General features: G+C 35.7%; 1 protein-coding gene across 31 annotated transcripts in view; it reads left to right on the top strand.

Moving 5' to 3' along the window:
- Nrg4 (neuregulin 4) overlaps nt 1-24,186 on the top strand; it is a 188,931-nt gene that overhangs the window by 153,406 nt on the left and 11,339 nt on the right. For 29 of the 31 annotated variants that reach the window (XR_007343936.1, XR_007343939.1, XR_007343938.1 and 26 more), the window contains one exon: nt 7,767-7,846. The exons of 1 other annotated variant lie outside the window; for it this stretch is intronic. Coding sequence is in view for 20 of the 30 variants with exons in the window: in XM_048793607.1 (XP_048649564.1) it covers nt 7,767-7,846 (80 nt within the window). In the remaining 10 variants the exon portion in view is untranslated. Of the gene's footprint in view, nt 1-7,766; nt 7,847-17,610; nt 17,693-24,186 lie in introns of all 31 variants that reach the window. One more of the 31 variants, XR_007343935.1, reaches the window with a different exon arrangement.

The following is a 24,186-nucleotide window of genomic DNA, read 5'->3' as shown; positions in this document are numbered from 1 at the left end:
TTAAGACATGTGGTTAATATGTAGAATTTAGAGCCTACTGTACTGTAGGCACTGTGCTTCACATAATTAATCCCATACTGAACAAGGAAGACTTGTTCCCTAACTTCATAGGAGATTTAAATCTATGTAGAGAGAGACAAATAAGCAGGCAATTAATTTGGGAAGACTGGTAACTCATAAGAGACAAAAGGAAAAATTACTTTCATGGAGAATGCTGTACACTGAAGATTACTTTCATTCATCAGTTTTAATCTTCAGTGTTTTTTGAAATTGTGTGAAAATGTGAAATTTATTAAATTTAGGAGTTATCCAATATCATAACTCATCATTAATATTTATTAAATGCATACTGTATGCTGTTCATACTTGTGAAAAAGAGCTGAGAATAATCATAAAAGAGGTGCAAGTTGGCTTAAGAAGTTTATATTCTAAAAAAAATATGTAGGTAAAATAGTATTTCATAAAATATTGATTTCTCTCTCAATTGTTTTATGTCAAGGAGTAATTAAGATTTGGAGGGAGTTCTTTTTTAAATATGTGGTATCATGTATTTTTTTCAAAATACATCATGAAGGCAATCCAGTAGGTTTTGTCTCTCATAATTTTAACATCTGACTACTTCAGATACAAAAAGTTACATACAAGCCCATTGGATCAGGTTGTGTTTCCCAAATATAGCCATACAATAGCTTTCATTCCCACATACTCTTCTGCAATGTGATCTTGCCACTCTCCCATCAAGAGGTAGTTTATTTCTCTAAATCTTTGAATATGGGCAGGCACTATTATTCCTTGGGCCATAGAATTCTGTTCATTTCAGTTTTGAAGTGGCCTAAAAGCTTCCACTTCTTGCCACCCATACACAGGATGCTCCCATATAGAATCCATCCTTATAAGAAATCTAAACAGCACAAAGAACCAGCCCCACAGCCAGTGACAACTGTCAGCCATTTAAATGAGCCATCTCAGACGTCTAGTTCATTTGAACCTTTGGTTGACTCCTGACTTAGCTGCTGATTGCCTATAATCACAGAGACTCCAAGCTAAAAATGCTCAGCTATCAATCCACAGAAACATGAGCAATAATTTTTTTTATTCCACTAAATTTAGGGTGGGCCAGGTGCAGTGTAATGCCTGTAATCCCAAGTGGCTCAGGAGACTGAGGGAGGCTGAGGCAGGAGGATCACGAGTTCAAAGCCAACCTCAGCAACTTAGCGAGGCACTTAGCAACTCAGTGAGACCCTGTCTCTAAATAAAATATGAAAAAGTGCTGGAGATGTGGCTCAGTGGATGAACACCCCTGGGTTCAATTCTCAGTACAAAAAAAAAAAAGTTAGGGTGGTATGTTATACAGTATTAGATAATGAGAACAGACATTGGGATTTGATTTACCCTTGACTTTAAATGTGTAAATGTCTGGAATAGTGAATGATCTATTCTTATTCTAGTCTTCTAAACATTTGTCAGTCAGTATGCTAAGGGGAAAACTAGCTGATTAACTGCTCTAGTGCTGGCTTCGGACAGAGTTTTAAACTTTTAATTGGATAATGAATTACTCTTTGTACCACCAGTTATGATAGTCTAGGTTTGGCTGTAGTAACTATCAGCGTACTATGATTTGAATTTAGTGAGCTCCAAATTTTATGCATTGGAAACTTAATTCCCCAAGTAATGAGGGTTCTACCAGCATGAATGAATGAGTAATCACTAGAGTGGCTTTGTTATAAAATAAGTGCTCTCTGGCTTGCTGGCTCTGTCTCCTCATGTGATGCCCTCTGCCATGACAAGACCCAGATCAAAGGCCCTCATCAGTTACTGAGCAAAATACCAGTGCTTGTAGATTTCCCAGTCTGTGGTATTCAGTTTTAGCAACAGAAAAAAAGAAAGACTAAGACACAACCTTAATAGTTAGTGACTCGAAATGTTAAAAGACTATTCCTCATATTTAATATGTAATTATTATGAGCTAGTACACATGGTTTTGCTAATCATATTCACTTAAGGACTCAAATTATGGAGTAATCACTAATTTCAGTGCTGTCAGTTGTCAAGCCAGAGGAAAAAAAGAGCTGGAGGGTCTCACACTTGAAATGATCTGCCTATGTGACACACATCACTGCCTACTTAATTAACTGGCCAGAACAAGTTTCAAGATCCTACTCAATTACAAAGAGTGTCAGAAAATGCAGTTCAATCATTTGCTTATAAGTTAGAGAACCAGAAGTACATGTCTAACAGTTACCAAAAGTCTTAATAAGGAAATTCTATATTCTACTGGGATTTGTTGCCAGTGATTTGTATGGTTTTTAAATCCATAGAATTTAATATTGCTATAATTATCCAAAAATTAAATTATTTTGTCAATCCATAGAGTTTGTGAAGAGCATGATATGTTGTACCCCACAGTGCTCAATGCCACTGAGCATCAAAGTCTCGAATATGATACCTTCCTATTCATAGTTGCTCCCCAGACTGCCAGAATTCAGAAATATTTTTAATATGAAGAGCACTAAAGTAGACAAAATAATGTCTTTTGGGTAGAAAGCATAGTCATAATAGAAGAAAAAGATTATATAAGAACAATTGGTTCTAAATAAAAGAAGGGGGGAAAAATTCTTTAATTACAAATGCTATGTGGGTTTGCATTCTTCCTGAATTTAGACACTCTGAAGTGGGAGGTGGGTGGTAAGAATATAAACTAGTCCAGGCTGGAAATGTTCCCAGGCTGTTGACAGAAACAAATACAAATCAATGCTGGAAGAACCTACTTTCATTCTTTACCTTAAAAAGCATCTTAACATCATGAAAAGAATACCAAACAGAAGAGAAGAGGTACCATTAGTTAGAACTAACAGAAATAACTGATAGTAGACTCAGATATTCAAAATTTTTACTTTTCAGAAGAATCAGATGTGATATAAATTAATTATGTTTTATATCTATCAAAAAATAAATGAGAGACTTAAAAATAAGCAGATTTTACAAAGACCAAAACAGAACTCCAACAAATAATTATAATTTTTAAAAACTCAGTACATGTCTTAGTTCAAGAGAATTTATTTAAAGATTAGCTAAGGGCTGCCAGCTATGGGTCAACTCATTAGCATATGAAAAGAAACCAATCATTTCAGAGATTCCAAGGATTATATGAATTGTGTGCCAGGAAACAGGGACTAAGACTCCATTCTCATGACCTGATTATCTCCCAGAAAATCCTATCTCCAGATACCATCACACTGGGGAAGACTTCAACATATTAATTTCTTTTGGCCTTCGGGGACACAAGGCAGTATATAAAATTAGCAAAGTCTCAAAATACAAATCAAAATTTGAAATATAAAGGAAAATGAAACAAAACTACTATAATAGTTAAATTGTAATGTATGACTCTCAGAAATTTATAGGGAGATAAAAATCAGTAACATAAGATTTTAACAATATAATTAACAAGGTTAATCTACTACTTATAGTACCCAATAGCTACAAAATTCTTTACAAGCTCATACAGAATATTTTTGAAATTCTTCTGTCAATAAAGAAGTTTTTATCACAAGAGGTAAGAGGATCATAAGTTTGAGGCCAGCTTTAACTACTTAGCAATATCCTGTCTCAAAATAAAAATAAGAAGGTCTGGGGCTATAATTCAGTATACATGAGGGCCTGGGTTCCAGGCCCAAACAAACAACAACAACAACAACAAAAAAACCCAGGCCCAGTTTTACTAGTGCGTTTCTTAAAACAAACCACATGCTATCATTGAAGATAGATAAACAGGAATATTCACTTATTCTTTTTTTAGACTAGCATCATTTTGATACATCTACAAAGTGTATTAGTCTGCTAAGGCTGCCATGACAAAATGCCACAGACTAGGTACCTTAAATAACAGAAGTTTATTTTCTCCCAGTTACAAAGATTAAAAGCCCAAGATCAAGATGCCACTGTAGTTGATTTCTGGTGAGGCCCCTCTTCCTGGCTTGTAGATGGCCGTTTCTCTGGGTGTGCATGAAGAGGAAAAAAACCTCTCTGGTGTCTCTTCCTATTATAAGGACACCCATCATTTCGGATTAGGGCCCTACCCTTAGTCTAAAATTACCTTCCCTAAATACCACCTTCAAATACAGTCACGTTGGGAGTTTAGGGCTTCAACACACGAATCTTGTGGGGACACGATTTAGTTCATAACAGACAACATTATGTATTAGAACTCTCAGATGAAACAGAACCAGTAGGATGTAAATGCGTGTGTGTGATACACACACACACTTTTTAAGAAACTGACTCAAGCAATTATGGAGGCTGCCAAGTCCAAAATCTGCAGGGGCCAGTAGGCTAGAGATCCAGGGAAAGACTGCTATTGCATTTCAAGTTCATAGGCAATCAGGTTGGGAACCTAGAGAAGAGTCAGTATTCATTTCAATTCTATAGGACACAGAATTCCTCATAACTCCAGGGAGGTCAGTCTTTAGTTATTAAAGCCTTCAGCTGATCAGATAAGGCCCATCTACATCAGGAAAGCCACTCTGTTTTACTCAAAATCCAGATTTAAGCATTCATCTCATCCAAAAAAACATCTATCTGATGATCTTGGATTTATTCCAGGAAATGGAAAGTTGATGGAACATTAAAAATTAAGCTAGATATGGTGGAATGCACCTGTAATGCCAACAACTCAGGAGGCTGAAACAAGATTGCAAGATCAAGACCAGCCTGAGCAACTTAGTAAAACCCTGTTGTTGTTGTTGTTGTTATTGTTTTGTTTTGTTTTGTTTAATAGAGTTGGGGATGCAGTTCGGTAATAGAGTACTTGCCTAGAATGCAGAAGGCCCTGGCTGGATTCAATCCCCAATACTGAAAAAATAAATATTTCATTTTACTTATAGATTGAAGGAGAAAAATCTTTTAGCCTTCTCAATAAAAACTTATACCAAACTAAGAAGAAGAAAAAAAGTATGACTATAAAAAGCCTAGAGCTTTTCCATTTCCATTTATGCAGCATATGTAGATATTTGACATACAGAAGAGATGGTATTGCAGAGCAGTGGAGAAATAATGGGCTTTCAATGAAAGTTGTTGGCATGATTGCTTATCCATACAGAAGAAAGTAAAATTGAGGTTTTGCCTTACAGCATACGTCAAAATCAGCTCAGAGAGATTAAAGGCTTATATTTGAAAAGCTAAATGAAAACTATTAGAAGAACATTTAAAGAATATCTTTGTATCTTTAGAGGATAGGGACAGATTTTGGAAATAAGAATCATAAAGCAAAAGATGACAAAAGAAATGGCTAATAAATTTGATTTTATTAAAATTGAAAACTCCTAGTTTCCAAGATACCACTAAAAAAAGACCAACCAAGCTACAAACTAGAAGATATATGCAACACAAGAAATATAGTCATGGATATTTATTTCTTGAATATATCAGATCACCAAGAAAAAGGTAAACATGTAGACAAATGGGAAAAAATAATTGAATTTATAAAAGATGAAAGATCCAGAAAATAAACATGCAAGCCTTGCAACCTTTTTATAGAAATGCAAGTCATACCCACAATGAAAAACCATTATTTCACCTGTGAGCCTGGCAAAATAAGTTTTTTAAGTCACAGCCAGACAATATAAAATGGTTTTATTTTAAAATTTGAAAAGTTTTAACACTTTTGAATCAGTTTGCAAATACCTTGTAAAGCTAAACAAGTGTGTGCCCATTCTTCTTCTGGCTACAGATACCTGATAAATTCTTACAGATGTTTACCAGGAGTTTATAGAACTGGTTATAATAATAAAAATATTGAAAAGTACCCAAGTTCTCATGAACATGAAATGGACAAAAAGTTACATCATTCAAAAGAACAATATGTAAGAGAAGAAATGAACTATAGTTACATATATCAACCTGGATAAATCTTACAAACATAATTTTGGGTGAAGAAGCAAGTTACAAAAGAAAACATGACAACAAAATTCCATTCATATAAAGTTTAAAATGAAGCAAACCCAAATAATTAATATATATATATATGTATATATATATATACACACATGCACACACATATTCATATACACACACATGTGTATATGATACATGTATACACACACACACATACACACACATGGTAGGTATAAAGAAAGGAGAGATACTGGTTACCACAAAATACAGGCAGGTGGTTACTACTGGTGTGGACAGGAAGGATTCAGTTAGAGAAAGTACACATAGGGCTTTTGAGATATGTTCATAGTGTATTTCTCATCTCATGCTGGGTATATGTATATTTATTGTTCATTGTCTAACTTTATGCATTTTATTCACCCTTTTTGTTTGAATGCTTTATTTCACAACAAAGCAACAATTTGCTCATAAAAGTTAAACACATTCATTTTAGAACATTTGGAAAATGGGCATAACTTTAATCAATGAGAAAAAATAGCATTCTTACAAAAATGACTAATTTTCAGGGTTGTAATGTTCTTGAAATCATGTACTTTCCATTTTCAAATGACAACATAAGCAGAAGTAATTTTTATGTAATTATGTGAGTAAAGATGTGCCAAGAGCAGAATTAATTTGAAAAATAACATGAGTAGCTATTGCTCATGAAATCTAGAGATTAGATTTGGATCTGTTGTATACCGACCATGTGAAATGTATTTGTCTTTTGGAAATGTGGTTTTAAGAATGAAACCAAGGGCTGGGGTTATGGCTCAGTGAAACAGCGCTTGCCTAGCATGTGTGATGCACTGGGTTCAATTCTCAGCAGCACATATAAATGAATAAAATAAAAGTTCATCAACATCTAAAAAAATATTTTAAAAAAGAATGAAACCAAGTCATTGTTTACTATAACAGTTTTTGGGTCCCTTAGTGGTTTAGTAACTACTTAGGGTCATCTTTGAATGAGGTCCAAATGATACCTCACCAATGCTAACCTCTGGGCTAGAATCAGTAGCTTTCAGAAGTAGGAGCCATTCTACATTGAGAAAATATATGCCATTTTGCTAAGGTAAGATGGTTTTGAATTCATTTTCATTAATGTAAGTAAATACTCTGAGTATTGACATATTGAAAAAATTAAAGCAACTTTACATTCCAAATTTTTATTTAATGTTTCAAGTAGTTTTTTATAAAAATCTGTCATGATCACATAAATTCTAACCTATATTCGTTGGTCAGATGACAAAAAAACAAACAAACAAACAAAAAACTGATAAGCTAAAACCTTAAAGAAGGTCCAAAATGGGGGCTAGAGCTGGGGCTCAGTGGCAGAGCACTTGCCTTGCATGTGTGAGGCACTGGGTCCAATTCTCAGCACCGCATATAAATAAATAAAATAAAGACCCATTGACAACTAAAAAAAAAAAATGTTAAAAAAACAAGAAGGTCCAAAATGAATTTTTTTAAATGCCATTAATAGAATAGTTCACTAAAGCCACCCTATGTCAGATGAGGGTCCAACTAATAGTGGAAACTAACCTCTTGAAAAGGCACAAAAATATTCCTGTTACCCTAAAATGTAGTAGCTATGCTGCCATAAGGGAAGAAGGCTAAATGGCATCACCACCCCTGACTGCCCTTCAGATGACCTTCCACGCTGGTACATTTGTTAAATATGGCAGCACTATTTTAGGGCAGTCCTGATGGTTTCAGGTAGTTGTGGAGTTAAAATAAACCTCCAAATATTCAAGTTTAAACTTCCTTTCTAGTTCTTCTGACATGCTTTTCAGTTACCCATTTTTCATTTGTGTTTCTCTCCTCTCTGCTGTAAGGAAGGGCCACCTTCAAAGAACCAGTTCAGCCCAGTGTGATATCAACCTGGTAGAGACGAGCAGTACCAGAGCACACCACAGTGAGTAAATTCATGCTTAAAGTCCTGGATGAGACTTCTGTTATTACATGTAAAGATTTGAATCCATTAAAAAAAAAAAAAAAAAAAAGGTTGACCTTAAGAATTTTCAATGGATTTTGTGCTAGGCACCACTTTTCATGTGAAGATAAGTTTCCTATTAGCAGTATGACACAGGTCATATTTCCCCCTCACACACCTAAAAAAAACAATATAAGTGATACATGAAATTACAATGTTAGCTATAATGTGCTACATGGATATGAGGAACTAGTTTCCAGAAGTATTCTGAAGTGGACTGGCCTGTGAGGAGAAGGAGTTTTACCTGTGTGGGTAAACAAATCACTGAGAAACTTACAGACAAATTATCAGTTTAAAACTATCTGGAATAGCAGGCACTGAATTTGCTTCCTATCACTTGAAATAAACAAAAATACATGAACAATGGTTTTCAAGACATTGACATTAGGCAACAAAGTACTGTGAGGGATGGGAATCAGACAAGATGAGCCAGTGATTGCCTTAGATTCCTGCCTTGAAAGCTTCCGGGTTGCAGTGCAGTATCAGGGAACCCATGCTGAGCTTGGTGAATTCCCTGAGTTAAGAAGATGGAGCTGAGAGTCCTTGAAAAGATGAGTGGTGCCCCATATTCACACAGGGCCTCACATTCATGGGTCTTAGGACTGCTACACAAAATGTCTTTCCCCGGGAGCAGGGAATGATTTGCCCTAGGTTAAGAGCTGCTCCAGTCCTGCCTAACAAACCTTAAAAACATGAACTGACAGAATCAAATTGTTTCTAATAATTGCATTATAATAATATAAAAAGTATACAGTATTCAACAGGTAATTTCATAGTGTTTCACATTCAATAAAAAATTACCAACCTGCAAAGAAGCTGGAAATGCATTTAAAAATGAGAAACACCTAATACATTGAAATTCCCATAGATATTAGAAATAGCAAGCAAGCATATTAAGTGTTTATTGTAAATATAGCCCATGTAGTCACAAGGTGAGACATGGAAGATTTTTTTTTTTGCAACCCAAAGTGAATTTCCAAAGAAATGAAATTGAAAACAAGTGTGTAAAATAAAAAATGTTGGATAGTAATAATGTCAGATGACAAAACTGTAAAAAAGATTGGTGAATTTGAAAATACAACATTATAAACTATTAAAAAAGAAACAAAAAAAGTTAAGTGAAAAAAATCTATAGTGAATTATGTGACAAATTCAGGCAGCATAATATTGTGTTAACTCGAGTTCTAGGAGGAGATAAGAGGGGAGATAGAAAAAAAATATTTAAAGAAATAGCCCATTTTTTCAGATTTTATAAAAACTAACAAAGTACAGATATAAATTGTCCAATAAATACTACACTTAAGAACCATAAAGAGCTGGCTGCAGTGGCACACGCCTGTAATTCCCTCAGCTTGGGAGGCTGAGGCAGGTGGATTGCGAGTTCAAAACCAGCCTCAGCAAAACCAAGGCACTTAGCAACTCAGTGAGACCCTGTCTCTAAATAAAATACAAAATAGGGCTGGGGATGTGGCTCAGTGGTTGAGTGCCCCTGAGTTCAATCCTAGTAGTAGTAGAAGAAGAAGGAGGGGGGAGAGGGGGGGAGGGGGATCTAGGTACATCATAATCTCTCAAGACTAATGATTGATTTTATAGGCAGCCAGATAAAGACACATTACATATAGAGAAGCTAAGACAAGGATGACAAAGGATGACAGCAGGCTTCTTTTAAGGAACAGTCTAACCCAGAAAGGAGCAGAGCAACTATAATGATTTTTTTTTCTAATTAAAAGGCTGGGGATGTAGCTCAGTGGTAAAGCCATGAGGCTCTGGGTTTGATCCATGACACTGCAAAAAATTAAAAAGATAAATCTAGAATTTTATATCTTGGAAAAAATATCTTTCAAAAACAGGGCAAAATAGAAAATCAATCTTGAAAAAGAAGAACAAAGTTGGAGAATTCAGTTTCTAATCTCCAAATTTACAATGAAGACCCCAGTAACCAAGACAGGGTAGTGCTGGTATGAGGATGGACAGAGACCCGTGGAATAGAATTGGGAGTTCAGCAATAAGTGCTTATTTATTTCTTTAAATGTGTCAAGGCGATTCATGGGAAAAATAATGGTCTTTTCAATAGAAGGTACTAGAAAACTGTATAACCACTTACTAAAGAATGGATTTAAACCCCTACCTCAATATATAAAAACTAACTCAAAATGGATCAAAGTCAAAACCATATATAACTCTTATTAAAATAGATAGGTGTAAATCTTTCTGACCTTAAGCAATAGATTCTTAGAAACGATTCCAAAACTATCAGTAACAAAGGTATAAATAAACTGTATTCATCAAATTCTTTTTTTTAAACCATTTGTGCCTTAATGATTCCTTCAAGAAGGTGAAAATTACAGAATGGAAGAAAATTTTTCAAATCATGAGATAAGGAACTTGTATCCAAAAATCATAAAGAATACTTACAAGTCAATAATAAAAAAAAACAGCTAGCCCAGTTTAAAAATGGATGAACGATCTGAAAAGATAGTTTTCCGAAGAATGTACAAATGACCAATAAGCACACAAAAAAATTCTCATCATTAGCCATCAGGAAATGAAAATCAAAACTATAATGAAGCTGGACATGGGGAAGCTGGACATGGTGGTACACACCTATAATGACAGTGACTCAAGAGGCTGAGGCAGGAGGATCACAAATTCAAGGCTAGCCTCAGCAACTTAGTGAGACACTGTCTCAAAAATTTGAAAAGGGCTGGGGATGTAGCTCAGTGGTTAAGCGCCCCTGGGTTCAATCCCTGGTACAAAAACAACAACAAAACTCTATAACAGATTATCACTTCTTGCCCATATGGATGACTGTATTAAGAAAGAACAATAGAGAAGAAGCAAAGATGGCAGAGTGAGGAGTGCCTCGGCCATTTGGCCGTTTGGCTTCTGGGCTGGGGGCGTGCAGGCCCCCGGGAAGCAGACTGCGTCTGATGGACCATGTGAGAATTCTTGTCACACAGGATGAACACTTTCCTTACATTTAGGTGCTTTTTATTCATCTCAAAACAAAATTCTGAACTCAGGATGTGGCCGGTATTTCTATATTGTCTTCTAGAGCGAGTAGTCCTGCTTCTTTTATCCAGCCACTTTCCCTACTGCAATATGGATACCTTTCTACACATTACCTCCATGGTTTGGATTGGAAAAGATTGCTTTTCTTTTGTTTCACCTTTCAAATTCAACACAGAAAGAAGCCCGTAGGGTGCAGTTATCCTGCTGACTTCTCCCGGAAGAAAAAAAGCAATTGATGGGTCTTCTGCAATTTGCTTAATTATCAAAAAATTATTTTGCAAGCTGAAGGCTGACGTTTAATTTGAAACAGGTGCTTAGGTCGTGGTATTTGTGAATTCTTAGCCTTTTGCTCCAAACAAGAAGACTAATAAATGGAAAGTATGGATGACTTCAGGTTTTTTAAAAAATGTCTTCCAGTTTCGGCCACTATTATGATAAGCACATTTGAGACTGCAGCAGTAAATTCCAAATATTTGTTGTAATTTGAAAAGAAAAAGATGTTAAAAAGTTACATATATCTCTATATCCTGGTTCTTCTTGTGACAGATTTACTGGATAGAAATGAAGGTCCAGTTTTGCAGTTAACCCTTTGGTGTGATAAAGAAGCATAAAGACAAGATATCAAGATTGATTTCTTTTTTTTTTTTTAATTATTTTTTAATATTTATTTTTTTTTTTAGTTTTCGGCAGACACAACATCTTTGTTTGTATGTGGTGCTGAGGATTGAACCCGGGCCACACGCATGCCAGGCGAGCGCGCTACCGCTTGAGCCACATCCCCAGCCCCTCAAGATTGATTTCATATCTGATACCTAAAGAGAATCTGTACAAATACATATTTTTACATGTGTAAATCCACATTTTTGGATGAAAGGAGGGGTTTTTCTCCTGGAGACAGAACCTATTATTTACTTTTTCAAGTCTTGGAACATTTGCTCTTTTTAAATTTTTTCATTCTTCTACAGAAGGACCAGATTGTGTAGCAGCTAAGTGAGTGCATGCTTACATTTAGTTAAAAGAATGGTAAAAGCGAACAACCCAGTTTGAGTCCATGATGGAACCCTGTTCACCTTCCTAAGATGAGAGGCTGCTGTATTACAGTTTTATTCATCCTGTTTTCTGGAGTCATATAGCACAGTAGGAGTTAGTTTTCCGTGTGGCCAAAACTGGAAGAAAAGTAGCACGAGTAGTTTTTTAGATAAGAAGGTGAGATGGACCCTATAGTATGACCTGCTTTGAACTTTGGACATAGAAGAGAAGAAAAAGATAATGAGAAGTTTCCATATAACTCCTTTTTCCTAAGAAAAAGAAAAATGTCTTATGTAGCACCATTTGACTTTTTTGGAATTTTACATTACATAGTTCCATTTTTTATAAAGTCACAAGTAACTCTTTTCTCAACCCAGATGGGTACTTGGATTTATTTTTCTAGGTGGTAGGTGTAATGTTAAACTGAAAAGGCTGGGACTCAGGTAAATTTCCCCAGTTGGAATTGGACTTTCTCGTTACCGAGTGGGTCTATCTCAGAACCAATGTTGTCAATCCACTGGTTGTTTCATTGTAGATTTAGAAGAAATTCAGGATCTGAAAAAAAAACCTCAAATAAGAAAAATAGTTCCACTAAGAAATGTGGATTTTGTGTTTCGTTCATTATAGATTGAGAAGAAATTCAGGGTTTGGGGAAAAAGAAAACAAAAACAAGAAATATGGATCTTCCTTCTTTTTTTCCCCTTTAACAGTTATATGATGAAGACTAGAGTGGAAAACTGTTCTTGCTTTCAAACAAACAGGAGCATTGTATGATATCAAGCCTTTCATAAGAAGCATGGACACTTTATTAATGATTCTTAGTAGAGAAAGAATTTTAAACTTACTAGATGAAATTAAGAACAGGTAGTATAATTAGATCATCTTTGTTTTCTGGAATGGTTGCTGAGGGCCATGGGTGCGATGATGTTGGGAACACAGGGCAGATTTACCAAAAATTGAGAGTGATAGAAATTGCCAAAAATGGGAAATGTTGAGCATTGTTATGATTAGATTGGTGAACTAATTTGATTTAGAATAAAAAGGCTTTTTCAAAAAAAAGAAAGAACAATAACAAGAATGTGAAGAAACTGGAGCTGTTGCACATTGCCAGTAGGAATATAAAATGGAGCAGCCACTTTGGAAAACATTCTGGCAGTTTCTCCAAAGTTTGTGTGTAAAGTTACCTTATGACCCTGCAATTCTACTCCTAGGTATACATCAAAGAGAAATGAAATGTATCCACACAAAACCTAAAACATTACATTTCATGAATGTTCATGGCAGTATTATTTATAATAAAAATTTCTATCTACGGGGCTGGGGTTGTGGCTCGGAGATAGAGCGCTCGCCTAGCATGAGTGAGGCACTGGGTTGGATCCTCAGCATCACATAAAATAAAATAAAGATATTGTGTCCACCTATATCTAAAAAATAAATATATTTTAAAAATTTCTAACTAAATGACCATTTTTACTACATTAATTACATTTTTACTACAGAAAATTATTAGGCAGGAGACAGAAAGGAAGTAGTTAGTAATACATGCTGCATGTAATAGGTATGAACTTTGAATACAGTATTTGAAAGTAAAAGAAGCAAGTTACAAAGAAAACATATTTTGTGATTGCATTTATATGAAATGCCCAGAATAGGCAAATTAACTACAGAGACAGAAGCAGATTAATTGTTGCCTCGAATTGAGTAAAATTAGAGAATTAGAGAGGTGATGGCTAAGGAATGGAAGTTTGCTTTAGGGGAATAAAAATATCCTAAATTTAATTACAGTGATGGTTACACCATTCTGAGTACTAAAAACCACTGAATTGTACGATTTAAATGGATGAATTATATGGTGTATGAATTATATTCAATAAAGCTATGAATCAATTAAATAATAAAAAGTGAAGGCAAACAGAGTTTTTTTCAGACATACAGAAATTGAAAGTTGAATGAATCTGTCATCACCAGATCCATACTAAATAAATGCAGAAGAAAGTCTTCCAGGCAAAACAACAATGATATCAGATGTGTAATATGAACTTATTTAAAGGAATTAAGAACACTGGAAATGGCAGTTACATGGATAAATAATATGGGTTTTATTTTGTGTGGGTTTTTTTTTTTTTTTTGACTGTGTTGGCAATTGAACTTAGGCCTTTGCACATGCCAGGGAAGTGCTGTACCACTGAGCTATATCATCTGACCTAATGTCTTTTTCTTACTCTTTGAATCTACATAAGAGATAACTGACCATTTCATTAGAAATTATAAAGTGTGGGGTTTACAACACATATAAAAGTAAAATGTATAATGACAAAATACATAGGTTGGGAGCAGAGCAATGGAAATATCCTATTGTAAGTCTCCCATGCTACATGTCAAACAGGGTAATATCACCTGAAGGGAAACCACAGCAGGTCAAAGATGCATGTTGCACACCCCAGTGCAACCTCTCAATGTCTAAATTCCCCAATTAGAAGGTACAGATTATAAAATTGGATTAAACTATTTATTATATGCTACCTATAAGAAATGTACTTTAATTATAAAGATGCAAATATAAATCTACATGCTAACATTAATCACAAGAAAGCTTAATGGCTATACCAATATTAGACAAAATAGATTTCACAGCTAAGAATATTATGAAGGATAAAGATTGTCATTTCATAAAGGGGGCAATTTGTTAATAAGTCTAATAATACTAAATATTTATGCACTATGATAGTTAATTTTATGTGTCAACTTGGCTGGGGCTATGGTTTGGTCAAACATTATTCTGGATGTTTCTGTGAGAGTGTCTTTGGATGAGATTTGCATTTAAATTGATGGACTCTGAGGAAAATATCAGATTAGCCTCCATAATGTGTGTGTGCCTCATTCAATCAGTTAAAGTCCATAGAACAAAAGGCTGGCTGCACCAGAGAAAGAAATCCTGCAAGCAGATTGCTTCAGATTTTATCTGCAACATGGGCTCTTCCTTGTTCACCAGCAGGCTGCCTCTGGACTTCAACTGCAGCTTTCTCCTGAGTCTCCAGCCTGCCAGACTCCCCATCTGATTTTGGACTTCCCAAGTCTCCACAATTATATAAGTCAATTCCATAACATAAATCTCTTTCTGTATATACACATATCCTATTGGTTCTGTTCCTCTGAAGAACCCTCACTAACATGCACCTAAATGCAGAACTTTTAAAATACATGAAGCAAAACTGATGAAACTCCAAGAAGAAAATAGACAAATCCATAATTATGACCAGAGATTGTAACAGTGTTATCCTAATAATTGGCAGAACAGATAGATTAAAAATTAGTGAAGATATAATAGATTTCAACAGTATCGACCTTTTGGACCTGATTAATATGCAGAATACTCCATCTAACCAACAGAACCATATTCTTTTCAAGTGCCCCAAATTTCACTGTGAATATAACAAGTTCATAATATAATAAACTGGTTCATATAACAAGTCTCAACACATTAAAAAGGATACAAGTCATGCGAAATATGTTTCTCTGACCACAATGAAATAAGAAAGTAATAACAGAAATATCTCTGGGAAAAAACTTAAATATTTGGAAACTCAATAACATGCTTCTAAATAACCCAAGAGTCAAAAAGAGGGAAATTAACCTTTTCCACTGAATGAAAATGAAAGCATACCTTCTCAAAATTTATAGCAGTAAATATTTAAATTAGAAAAGAACATTCTCAAAGCAATGATCTCATCTTCTCTCTGAAAAGCCTATTTTAAAAAAAAATCCAAAGTAAGAAGAAGAAAAGACATAAAGGGGGCTGGGTTTGTGGCTCAGTGGTAGAACACTAGCCTGGCACGTGTGTTCACTCCTCAGCACCACATAAAAATAAATTTTAAAAATAAAGGTATTGTGTCCATCTACAACACACACACACACATATATGAAAAGACATAAAGGCTAGTGTAGGAATCAATGAAATATGAAACAAAAGAGCAATAGAGAAAAATCCATAAATAATTGTAACTAAAAGCTGGTTCTTTAAGATCAATAAAATTAGTAGATTTGTAGGCATGCTGGTTAGGAAAAAAACATGACATAAATTAACAATATGGAGAATAAGCTAAGTGGCATTCCTACCAATAATATAAATATCGAAAGGATAAATAAATAAGGGGAGATTTGAAACAACTTAAGACAAATATTTTGAACAACAAAAACTAAGAAAGCACTCTCAGAGATAACTTGAATAGCCCCATATGTATTCACGTAGTTGAATTTGCATATAGAAACTTTCCCACAATGACAATTCAGGCCCAAATGGCTTACCTAATGACTTCTGCCAAACTTCCAAGGAAGATACAATTATTCTACAGAAACTCTTCCTAAAAATATTGTAAAAGAGAGGATACATTTTATGTGATCAATTAATTAGTAGTTTAGCAAAGTTGGAAGACAGGATTGATATTACAAGGTCAGTTGTGTTTCTGTGTATCAGTAACAATTGGATATGCAAATTTTAAAAATAATACCATTTACAGTCATGTGAAAAGATGTGGAATACCTTTTCAGTAAAATCTGTAAGAGAAGTGAAATTAAGACCACCTAGATAGAGGGATGTACTGTGTTCACAGGTTAGGAAGATCAAATATCGTTAAGATGTCAGTAATCCTCAAATTGACCAAGAGAGGCAATGCCATTCCAATAAAAATTCCAGCAGATATTTTTATGGCAGTTGATAAGATAATTCTAAAATTCTTCCAGAAATGCAAAGGGCCTGTAACAGAGAAAACAGTTTTGAAACAGAACAAAGTTGAGGCCTCAAGCTATCTGATTTGCCGACTTGCTATAGAGCCACAGTGTCATGCTGACTTCAAAACGGATACAGAGGTCTATAAATAGGACGTATTTGCAAATCATGTTTGATAACGGACTCTTTCAACCCAATTATTGTATACATTTAATGTATTAAGAACTCGTTCAATTATTTTCAACTCAAGAATTAAAGAAAACCAAAATTTGGGCAAAATATTTTATTAGACATTTTATCAAAGAAAATACACAAATGGCTAATAAATGGCTAATAAAAATATAATAAATAATAAATATATGACATTTTAGGGAAATGAACAAGAGTTTAAACCCAGGGAAGTCTGGCTACCAGACCCATGTTTTTCTCATGGACTTAGGCTTCCACGGTGTGGGCGGGAGCCTCAGGGTTCCTTGGCTAGAAAAGCTTTTGTCTGCACATAATAGCCCCAGTTAACCATGGGATATTTTGGTCCTTGTATTTGATATTTTCTTCCATTTTATTGCCATATGTTACTTTCTTTGTTGTTAGAGTGACTCAAGTTACTCACTATAGCACTTTTTTCCCCCTCAACCAACCTTCTAGATTGATTATCTTCAAAAGATCACCAGGCTTTTTAGAATTTTGGGTAACAGAGTACCAAACTTGTGAGTCTAGAATACGGATGCTGACAAAACTGTTTTCTGAGAAACACTACAGGGAAGGCTGCTGGGAATTTGGGGTGTTCTAGGTTAGTTCACCTACACTCTAGCAGAAGCTATGAGTTTAAGCATGTGACTATGAGGCCAAAGCAGGTAGGTATATATACGAAGGAAAACTGAGATGGAGAAAACATCTCAATCTTAATTGTTTTCCAAAGGTCATGGAGACCACTGAAGAAACATCAAGCGGACTATATCTTTGTTTTTATTTTACAAAAGCAGAAAATGAAACACCATAAGGTAAAATGAAGCAAAAATGTAATCTCTTCTTCCTTAAACATGAGACAGTAACTGTCACTCCATGAAACAGCCTATTGTGCTGACAGGCGCATGTGCTTCTGTATGTGTATCAGCTTGTATGCAACAGGCCAGTGGTGGCATTAGTAGTATGTAAGTCACAGTGGTCCAGCATGATTCCCCAGCAAGCTAAGGTGGCAAGGCAAAGGAAGCAAACTTCCTCACAACCAGAGAGAAACCCTCAGGAATATATGGAGATAGCAAGAAAAAAATGATGAAAAAATGACTGGTTTAGGGTTTCAAAACACACCTCACTCTTTGCTCTATCCAGGAAGCTACAACTACACAGAGATGAAACATCCAAGATGACATGTTACCTAGTGAGTAGACAGAAGCATTGACTGATAAAGGCATCGCTATGTCATATTTTTAATATTGATGAAAATGGTTTCTGTTAAAAGTGATTTAGTTCAAGGAGTTTTATCTCAAAGAAACATAAACTTGAAAGTTTAAGGCTGAAAAAGATGGAATAATTCTTAAAGCATATGCCAATGCAAATTTAGGATTGTTAATCTTACTACACAGGTTACTAAATCCCAAACCTGTTTTCCTCAAAAGGCCTGTAGTTTTTAGTGCATGATTTTGCAGAATGCCAAATTTTCATCTTTTTAGGGGCAACACAGAGAATTAGCTAGGTCAAGTGCTCCGTTTTTTTTCCACTTGTTTAAATTACATTGAAACATAATAGAAAAAAAAAGCTATAGTGACTGTTAGTATAGAAAGTCTTGCAGCAGATTGGAGGGTGGGTTTTCTGACCACCAAAGGTCTAGGGTTGGCAAAAGAATTGGGGCAGAGGAGCAAGCACCGGCCATGCGCAATCCCATTCCCAAGCCACGTCTTTTTCAAAACTGGTATGCACGCTGGCTCTTCTACACAGTCTGGCCCAGTGTAGGCCCCGTATATTAAATTTGTCACTAGTGTTTAATTTATTCATCCATTCACCATAAATCACTATTTAACAGATGAGTCTGAGATACTGAGAAAGTAGAAAAAAATGATGTGATTCTTTAAATTTAAGACTTTTAGAAAAAATTTAGATTACAGTCCCCAACTTATGATTTGACTTAACAATCGTTCAAGTCATTATTTTTCTATTTTATGGTAGTGTGAAAGTGATACACATTCAGTAGAAACTGCACTTTGAATTATGGTCTTTCCTGAAATAGCACGTGTGCTCATCCCCTTCTGATGCTGACCAGTAGCAGCAAAGCCCTGCTTGTCAGCCACATGATCAGAAGGGGAACAACCGGTGGCCCACAGCACTATAGCTAAGCTGTGATGTTTGGTAGGTTACGTGTATTAGATATATTTTTGACTTTTGGGTATTTGACTTACAATAGGTTGGGAGAATGCAACCCCATGGTAAGGAGCACCTGTATGGGAAAGCTGAGCGACAGTACAGAGTCCCCCCATGCTCCTCTCCCTCATCCTGTTCCTGTTAGGAAACATCCTACACCAGGGCAGCACATTAGTTTAAATTAATACACCAACATCGATACAGTCTTATCAACTAAAGTTCATAGTTTACATTAAAGTTGCTATTTTTGTAGTAGTTTTACAGATTTTGATGAATGTATAATGCCATATATCCACTATCACAGCATCCTATACTACACATAGTAATTTCCACGCCCTAACAATCTCCTGTGCTCCATGTGTTCACTCCTCCCTCTCTCCCACTGAACTTCTAGCAACCGCTAATGTCTGCTTTCTCCAGAATGTCCTACACTGGAGATCATATAGTATGTGGTCTTTCAAACTGGCTTCTTTCACTGAGTAATGTGCATTTATGTTTTCTTTCCTTGTAGCTGGAGTTATTTTTCTAACAGCTAACCCATATTTTTTTTTCTTTTTGGTGGTTTTTAATGTATTTTTATTATTTTATTTTTTTAATATTCATTTTTTAGTTGTAGATGGACACAATACCTTTATTTTATTTGTATTTGATGCTGAGGATCAAACCCATTGCCTTACGCATGCTAGGTGAGCGCTCAACCTCTGAGCCACAACCCCAGCCCCTGGTGCAATTTGATAAAATATAAAATTTACTGTTTTAACTACTTTGAAGTATATAGTTCAAGGACATGAAGTACATTCACATTATGTACAGCCATCACCACTATCAATCTCTATATGATCCCATATTCAATCTTTGTACTCCTTAAATAATCCCCCTTTTACTCCTTCCCCCAAATCCCTTGATGGACAGTAACCACTGCTCTACTTTGTCTTTATGAATTTCACTATTCTACATACCTCACATAAGTGGAATCGAATGGTATTTCTCCTTTTGTGACTAGCTTATTTCATTTGACTTTTTTTTAAAGACTCATCAAAATTTAATTCCTTTTAATGGCTGAATATTCCATTGTACAGATAATATATTTTGTCCTTTAACCTACCAGTTATTTCCAACTTTTGACTACTATGAATAGTGCAGCAATGAACACTGGGTGTATAAATATACCCTCAGGCCTATACTTTCAATTATTTTGATATATTGTAATAGGAAATACAATGGATTAAAACTGTTTTCTATAACTGTACTTCTTTATAGTTCCATCAGCAGTGCATAAGAATTGCAATTTATCTGCATCCTTGCGTGTGTGTGTGTGTGTGTGTGTGAGAGAGAGAGAGAGAGAGAGAGAGAGAGAGAGAAAGAGAGAGACATCCTACTGTATCTCATTATAATTTTCATTCTTGTGCTCACTAGCCATCTTTATATCTTCTTTGGAGATTTAAGTCCTTTGCCATTTTTAAATCAGATTTTTTGTGTTATCATCCCATTTTAGTTCTGTATGTATGTATTCTTTTTTTTAAGAGAGAGCGAGAGAGAGAATGAGAATTCTTTGATATTCATTTTCAAGTTCTCGGGGGACACAACATCTTTGTTTGTATGTGGTGCTGAGGATCAAACCCGGGCCGCACGCATGCCAGGCGAGCACGCTATTGCTTGAGCCACATCCCCAGCCCTGTATTCTTTTTTTAATATTTATTTTTTAGTTTTAGGTGGACACAATATCTTTATTTTACTTTTATGTGGTGCTGAGGATCAAACCCAGTACCTTATGCATACTAGGCAAGCACTCTACCACTGAGCCACAAATCTAGACCCAAATTCTGCATGTATTCTTGATGTTAAATCCATACATTGTGCAAATTGCAAATATTTTCTCCCAATCTGAGGATTGCCTTCTTACTCTCTTGAAATAGTACCCTTTCATGCATAAAATGTTTAAGTTTTGATGAATAGTTTGGTCTGTTTTTCTGTTATTGCCTGCAATTTTGTTGTCAAATACAGCAACCTTAGAGTTCCTTATTTTCTTCTAAGAGTTTTAGTGTTAGCTCCTGTGTTTAGGTCTTTGGACCATTTTGAGTTCAGTTTTATATATGGTGTTAGGTAGGATCCTACTTCATTTATTAGCACATGCCTGTCAAACTTGCACAACACCACTTGTTGAAAATAGCCTTGGTACTTTTCTCAAAAAATATTTCATTATACAGAGGTTTCTTTCCTAGGCTTTTCTATTCCATTGGTCTTTATATACCAGAATCAGAGCATTCTGAAATCCAGGAGCGTGAGTCCTCTCACTTTGATTTGGCTGTTCAGGGTCTTTTGAGATTATATCTGAACTTCAGTGAGCATTTCCCCACTTTGCCAAAAAAAAAAAGTTTTTGATAGAGATTGCATTCAATCTGTAGCTCACTTTGAGGAGTACTGTTATGTTTCCAATTATTTGTCTAATTTCTTTTAGCAATATTTTGTAATTTTCATTGTACATATGCTTTAGTCAGTTTGTATTGCTGTGACCAAAAGATCCATCAAGAAAACACAGAGGAGGGAAAGTTTATTTCGGGCTCATAATTTCATAGGTCTCAGTACATAGATGACCAACTCCATAGCTCTGGGCCCAAGTGATGCAGAACATCATGGTGGAAGGAAAGCAGCTCAGAACATGGCAACAGGAAGCACAAAGCTCTGCTCACCAGAGACAGAATATAAAGCCAAAGGCACACCCTGTGGCCTACTTCTTCCAGCCACACATTACCTGCCTACAGGTACCAGTTAATCCATGTCAATGGATTAATATGCTAATTAGATTAAAGCTCTCATAACATAACCATTTCACCTCTGAACATTCTTGCGTTGTCTAACACAGGACCTTATGGGGGATACCTCATATCTAAACCATAACAAAGTCTTTCACCTCCTTGGTTAATTCCTAAATATTCTTCTTGATGCTATTATAAATAGAATTGTTCACATGATTCCTTTTCAGACTGTTCACTATAAATATATAGAAGTGCAAGTGATTTTTATGTTGATTTTGTATTCTGCCCCTTGTTTGAATTCATTTGGCTGAATTCATTTAGCTCTAACAGTCTTTTTGTAGATTCATTAGGTTTTCTACATATTAAGATCCTGCAGTTAATTACAAGTTATAATTTAAAACGATCATTTATAATGAGATAAATTTTTTCTTGCTAATTTGGAGGCCTTTATTTCTTTTACTTGCCTGATTGCTCTGGCTAAGACTCCAATAGACATTGAGTAGAAGTGGTAAAGGTGAGCATCCTCATCTTGCTACTAAACTTAGAAGGAAACACTTTTGTCTTTCCCCACTGAGTATGATGAGCACTGTGGGATTTTCATATATGGATTTTATTGTATTGAGGTAGCTTCCTTCTACTAGTTTGTTGAGTGTATTTTCAATCATAAAAGGGAGTTAAGTTTTATCAAATGCCTTTTCTCACTGAGATGATCAAGTAATGTCCCCCTGCCACAGTCTGGCTGGGCACAATTCAGGAGCTACTTGTCAAAAGAAACGAACATTATTTTTAGAACACACACACCGCACCACACAGCTCTTCAGGAATTCCCTCAGAGCCCAACTGCCACCACCAGCTTCCCACAAGCCTCTCCCACAAGCCTCTCCACCTCCCCCACTCCTCCTGCTCTTGAGGCCGATTGGCTGGGCCACGTGGGCGGAGCCAAACAAAAGTACCCCAGTGAGCAGCTCTGTGGTCTGAAAGGCAGGGAAACAGCCCAATGAGCATCACCACAGAGGAGCCAATCAGTTGGCAGCTAGAAGTTTGCTGGGGCCACTGTGAGCCAATCATCAGCTGGCAGCTGGAAGTTTGCTGGCAGCTAAAAGTTTGCTGGGGCCCCTTCGGCTGTGGCTCTCAACATCTCCCCCTCTCTGTTTAAACAACAAGCATGTGGCTTAGGGACCGTGCCTGCCTTAGGTTGTCCAATACTACATATGGTCCTTACCCGTAATTGGATGAGCTGACCTGAAGGCGTCAGTCTCCTGTCTTAGGTTGGTACCATTGCAATTGGATCTTACCCGTCATTGACTACCGGTCCAGCATACAGCCACACCTGTGGATAGGTCTTTGTACCAGAAGGGGGGGTGAGGTTCTTTGCCTCACCTCTGTTGGCCCCCAAATTTTAGCTGAACGACCATCACAAGCAGAAGGGAGGAAGATACACCAAGTCAATTAATGGCTCCTTTTGGAAAAATTGTATCACCAATGACACCATCAGCAAAAATACCCCAACACTACCACAAGTTGCTGCACCAACAGATAGTTCACAATGCATACAAGTGAATTCACAATGCATACAAGTGATACATAGTCCAGGCAAGTTCTGCAAGCAGTTCAGTGATAGCTATTGCAGAAGCTATAGATTGGTTTTTATCTTTGTCTTCACCGGCACTGGGATGAAGATAGGAATTCTGGCAATAATGGCTAAAGGAAAAATTATGTAACATTCCAGAAGGCACTAAAAAAAAACAATTTTCTGAACAATTTACATTATCTTGAACAGAATTATTAAATATAATGAAAAGGAAAGGTAAACAGATCTGTTAACCTCCTTTTTTGTTCACATATTAAAACAATCCTCAACAGCTGTTTACCCAATTTAAATTAAACCATTTAAATCACGTGAATAAAAAAAAAATTTGGATCCATTTTTTCATGAGCACTCATCATATATGATATATGGACATACGTACATACAAACATACAACATAAAACACAAGTGTGCACACATAATATAATACATACAACACATAATAGTAAAGGCCTTATAACTTTTTACAGGTGAAATCTCCATTGCAATATTTAAAAACTCTATAGTCAAAAAATAGAACTGATCAGCAAAACATTAACCTAGGTCTGTATGAGCTCAAAAAACAAAATAGAACTTCATGATGTGGGAAAGGGTAATAATAAAATAGATATTGAAAAAAGCATCCTGGTTCTGTCACAGATGTAAGGATAAGGATAGCCAAACTGGAGTTTTGGATATCAGCTGTTATGGATTTGAGCCAAATTATCTTCTTTTTGGTCTGTAGAAAACGCTTTAGTTAATCTCTCTGGAATCCAAATCAGCTGCTGTTCTCCCTGTGGAAACACACAAACAGACC

Source organism: Marmota marmota, unplaced genomic scaffold, assembly GCF_001458135.2.
Source record: "Marmota marmota marmota unplaced genomic scaffold, marMar, whole genome shotgun sequence".
Taxonomy (NCBI): Eukaryota; Metazoa; Chordata; class Mammalia; order Rodentia; family Sciuridae; genus Marmota; species Marmota marmota.
This window is presented reverse-complemented; position numbering and strand designations above follow the sequence as displayed.